The sequence below is a fragment of the Elephantulus edwardii genome, unplaced genomic scaffold (assembly GCF_000299155.1).
Source record: "Elephantulus edwardii isolate Elephantulus edwardi_28Jun2011 unplaced genomic scaffold, EleEdw1.0 scaffold00020, whole genome shotgun sequence".
NCBI classification, from domain to species: Eukaryota; Metazoa; Chordata; class Mammalia; order Macroscelidea; family Macroscelididae; genus Elephantulus; species Elephantulus edwardii.
Genome location: NW_006399770.1, coordinates 27,532,296 through 27,537,585, shown reverse-complemented (window position 1 = coordinate 27,537,585; position 5,290 = coordinate 27,532,296). Strand labels below are relative to the sequence as shown.

Here is a 5,290-nt window from a genome sequence, read left to right as displayed (position 1 = left end):
ACCACAAGTCTTTGAAATTGCAGCAGCTCAGCTCCTTAGCACCAGGCCACCAGACTCTAAGCTCTCTAAAGTATGCAATAGAAAAGAGACTTAATATGTACAGAGAGAGAAAGTTGAATTCTCGCCTAGGCAGCCATTTCTTTTCTTCGGGGTCTTCCCTGCTTTATGAAACCTAATATTTTGTATTTACAGTGGAGGAAATACAGTCTATTATATAAAAGTATTCTCTACTATTACAGAGCTTAGAGGATACCTGTGGTTTTGTTTCCAACGTGATTTACTTCCTAATGGGTGAAAACAGCATAGAGGTAATACCATAGTTCTTACTGCTTTTATGACTCTCACAGAGTTAGCCTGTGATCCTTATACCTGGTAATTCCAAGCAAAATCCTAGCATTTCTTGATGTTCTGTTTAGCTAAACAAGGACAAACATAGATGAAATAGCCACATTTGCTGTGTATCAAGAATTAAGGATTTTTTTAGCAGCGATTACTGCATAAGTAGCAAAATGCACTTTAAAAATTCAGTATTAGTGGACAGATGGGTCCCTTGAGGATCTTGTGAAACTGCAGGTTCAGAGGCTGTAACTCTTTAGGGGAGAAGTCTGCCCATCTACTCCACTAGAGTCCATGTGGCTAAGAGGTTTTCTGATTGTTTTATTGAATACATCCCTTAGTGATTTTCTCATCACCTGGAACTAAGCCATAAGCATAATGCCAGAGTCTCATTTATTAAAAGGTGTGAGAGGAGACTTAGGCAAAGTGTAGTTGAACTGTGGAGAAGCTGAAGTGTTATCAATTGGTAACTCATTTATATGGTAGCAAGGTGATGGAGGGTCAAGTTGGTCTCCAAAGTGTGGAGACCAAGCCGCTGATTTCTTATTTTAATTCCTGAAGAACTGTATACATTATAACTGCTTTCTTTATTTCTTTTTGTTTGTATACTTTCAGTGTAAAAGCATGGTTGATGAGAATTTTGAAGACTCTCCCAATGCAGTGATTAAGTTTAGTCCTCCTTTATACAGACAGCGCTACCAGTTTGTTAAAGATTTAGTAGTTCAGCATGAACCCAAGAAGGTATATTTTACTTCCTGAACTTTTGTCTGTTTAATGAAATGTTTCAAATGTGAAGGAAATTTATGTTGTAGATTAGACATCACATGCTGTATTTGTTTCCTAGGGCAGCTGTAACAGTATACTATAAACGTTGGTTATAAGAACAGAAATCTATTGTCTTACAGTTTTGAAAGCTAGAAATCCTAATCAAGAGTAAGCCGGGCCACACACTCTCGAAAGTTTTTAGGGAAGATCTGTTTGAATTGCCTGTTTGCTAGCCAAACTTATTGCTGTCAAGTCAGAATCAACTCAGACCTGACCCTCCAGCAGGTTTTCAGAGGCTATAAATCACATGGGAGGAACTTGCCTTTCTTTCTCCCAAGGCGAAGCTGGTGGATTCAAACCACTTGTTTTGGGGTTGACAGTACAACTCCTTACCTACTAGGTATAGAGCTCCCTGACCTGCTAGTAGCCCCAGATTTTCCTTTGGCTATAGCTTTATTTTTGCATGCTGTGCTTCTTCCCCTATAAAAGACATCATTAAGATAGAATTAGAACCTACCCTTGCTCCATTGTGACCTTAATTGATAACATCTTGGTTATCTAGTGTGGCTGTAATAGAAATACCACAATTGGATAACTTTAACAAAAAATATCTTTTCTCACAGTTTGTTGTGGTGGTTTTGTACCCAAAGTTAGAATTGACCCATAGCTAAGCCTGCAGTGGATTTTTGGAGGTGGTTAATTGCACAGGGGAAGCTTGCTCATCTTTTCTCTTGAGGATTAGCTAGTGAATTTGAACTGCCTATCTTTGGGTTGCCAATGGTTAGAAATCTGGATTCAGGGGGATGGTGCTAGGGAGAAGGGTTTCTCTCTGGTGTTGAAGGAAGGTCCTTGTCCATTTTGAGCTTTTGCACTTGAATTATCTTCATGTGGCTTAGTATCTCTTTTCTTGAATCCCTGCTTGCTTCTTATCCCACAGTAGATTAACTCAGATATGAGCTATACTAACCCTGTCTCATTACCATAACAAAGACAGCCCATTTCCAAATGTGAGTATAATCCCAGGCTTGTGGTTAGGTGCCCTCCAGGCCACTCTAACTCATTGTAACCTATAAAGAACAGTTCAGAACCTTGCCCTATACTTAACCATCCTCATGATTTCTGCCAAGCTCAAGCCCATTGTTACAGTCACTGTGCCAATCTATCTTGTTATTTATTTGTTGTTTTTAATTTTAATCCATCTTGTTGAGGGTATTCCTCTTTTTCTCTCACCCTCTAACAGTCTCAGCATAATGTGTTTTTCCAAGGACTTGCTTCCTTTTCAGAACTTGCTCAAAATACTTGAGACGAAGTTTCACTGTCTTTGCTGCATCCTGGTTGCACTTCCTCCAAAGACAGATTTAATTTGTTTTCTTGGAAGTCCATGAGAAATTAAATACTCTTTTTCCCAACATGTCAATTCAAAGGCATCAATTCTTCTTTGGTCTTCCTTATTTATTGTCTAACTTTTGGGTGCAGAGGAAGTGATTGAAAAGTGCCATGATTAGATTGGGCAAACCTTAATCTTGAAAATAATGTTCTTTGGCACTTTAAAGAAGTCTTTGACTCCCAGCTTTCGCCATGCAAAACGTCTTTTGATTTCTTAACTGCTGCTACCACCATGCTAACTATTTATTCAAACAAAATGTGATTGTTTTGTTTTCTTGTTGAGATGTCTGCAGCTAGTGTTCCAAGTCCTTTTACTTTTAGCAAGCAAGATTGTGGCATCTGCATAATGCAGGTTGTGGATAAATCTTCCTCCAATCTTGATGCTACATTCCTTTTCATATAGTCCAGCCTCTCAAAAAATTTTATCAGCGTACATATTGAATAGGTGTGGAGAAAGGATACATCCCTGAGGCACACCTTTCTTAATTGTAAACCATGCAGTATTCCTTTTTTCTGTTCAAACGACAACTACTTTTTGATCTATGTCTAGCTTTTACATGAGCACAATTAAGTGTTCAGGAATTTTCATCCTCAAGGTTATCCACAATTTATTGTAATGCACAGAGAAGAATGTCTTTGGATAGTCAGTAAAACACAAAGAAGCATCATTCTGGTATTCTCTGCTGTTAGCCATGATCCATCATCAGCAATATTTCCAACACAAAATCTATATAACAGTGAAGTTGAATTTTTTGTTTCATTTTTTATTTGAATGAAAGTTTTATTTTGGTTTCATTCAGTCATTCATACACATTTTATAATTGATTAATTATAAGGGAGTTCTGGTGGCCTACTAATTTAAAAGATAAGCCACTCAGATTGGAAGGTTTTCAAAATGTGACTGGGAAGAACTGCCTTCCTAAAATAAAGTCTTCAATAATGACATGGATAGGAGTAAAGCTTTCACCCAGTGAAGGACCTTCATTTGCTGATAGGGCAAAATTCAACTGGAGGAGAAACAGCTTGAAACATCCATTAATTGAAGCATGGAATGTAAGAAGTATGAATCTAGGAAAATTGGAAGTTGTCAAAAATGAAACGGAACAAAAATATTGGCATCCCAGGCCTTACTGAGCTGAGATAGATTAATTTTGCCATTTTGAGTCAGATATGTGCCATTTTGTGCCAGAAATGACGCATTAAAGAGGAGTGGTGTGGCATTCATTGTCAAAAAAGTATTTTAAGATCCATTCTAAATGACAGTGCTATGAGTGAAGGGATACTATCTATATGCATACCAAAAAGTCCTATTACTACAACTGTACACATCCAACACTAAAACCAAAGATTAAGACATTGAAGACTTACCCCAAGAATGTGGCATCAGGATTGGAGGAAGACTCAACAACCTGTGTTATGCAGATGCCACAGCTTTGCTTGCTGAAATTGGGGAGGATATAAAATGCTCACTGCAGAGGACCTAGGATTACAGCCTTTGATATGGATTACATCTCATAATCAAGAAAACAGACCCTCACCACAGGACCAACAATCGGCATGATGATGGAGAAAGGATTGAAGCTGTCAATGATTTTATCTTCCTTGGATCAGCAGTCAATTTCCTTGGTAGCAGCAGTCAGGAAATCAGGAGACATACTACATTGGGCAAGTCTGCTGTCAGACTCCTCTTCAAAATGCTGAAGAGCAATGATTTCATTTTGAGGACTAAGGTGTGCTTGATTCAGGCCACAGTCTTCTCAATCACCTGCTATACATCAGAGCACTGGACAATGATTAAGGATGACAGAAGAAGAAGACTTGATGTCTTTGAGTTGTGGTGCTGGAGAAGAGTGCTGAATATCTCATAGATTTTCAGGAGAACAAACATATATGTCTGGGGAAAGTGCAGCAAGAATGCTCCTTGGAGGCAAAGATGGCAAAGCTTCATTTTTCATACATTGGATGTGTTACTAGGTGAATCTTTTCCTTAGAAAGGTATACATAATGCTTGGAAAGATGGAAGAGGTCAGTGAAGGACAGGAAGATCCCCCCTCCCTCACACCCACATGAGATGAGTTGACATTGTGACTTTAGCAATGAGCTTGAGTGTGTCAGATGAGGATGGCACAGGTTAGAGCAGGGACAAGTTGGCTCTTCATAGGTTGCTCTGAGTTGTACTTTATCGCACCTAACAGCAACAACAACCAACTTTTGCAGGGAGCTCTGGTGACTTAGTGGTAAAGTGTTGAACTGCCAACCCAAAGGCACACGATTCTTAACTAACCAGTCATTCCACAGGAGAAAGATGGGCAATCTCCTCCTGTGCAGTTAACTGCCTACAAAACCCACTAGAGGGTCAGCTGTGAGTCAGTTCTGACTTAACAGCTGGAAACAACCAATGTTTGCAGTCTGAAATTTGAAATTGATCATACATGCAATCAAGAGGCATTAGTAATAATTGGTCACTATAATGCAAAAATTGGAAACAAAGAACTGGTAGTTGGAAAATATGGCTTTGGTAATAGAAATGAGGCTGGAGATCACAAGATGGAATTCGATATAAAGAAAGATAGATTTCAGTGCAAATGCTTTTTTAAAAAAATACATAAGTGTATATGCACACCCATGTTTATCACAGCTTTGTTTACAATAGCAAAGAGTTGGAAGCAACCTAAGGGCCCATCAACAAATGAATGGATAGAGAAGCTGTGGTATATTCACAATGGAATACTACGCCGCATTGAAAAACAAGGAATTCATGCAATATTATTCAAAGTGGGTGACCCTGGAGGACATTATGCTT

General features: G+C 38.7%; 1 protein-coding gene across 1 annotated transcript in view; it reads left to right on the top strand.

The window, feature by feature from the left end:
• Positions 1-287: 287 nt before the first annotated feature.
• HENMT1 (HEN1 methyltransferase homolog 1 (Arabidopsis)) overlaps positions 288-5,290 on the top strand; it is an 18,804-nt gene continuing 13,801 nt past the window's right edge. Inside the window, exons 1-2 of the mRNA XM_006882496.1 lie at positions 288-308; positions 952-1,077. Coding sequence (XP_006882558.1) covers positions 288-308; positions 952-1,077 — 147 coding nt within the window. The remainder of the gene's footprint in view (positions 309-951; positions 1,078-5,290) is intronic.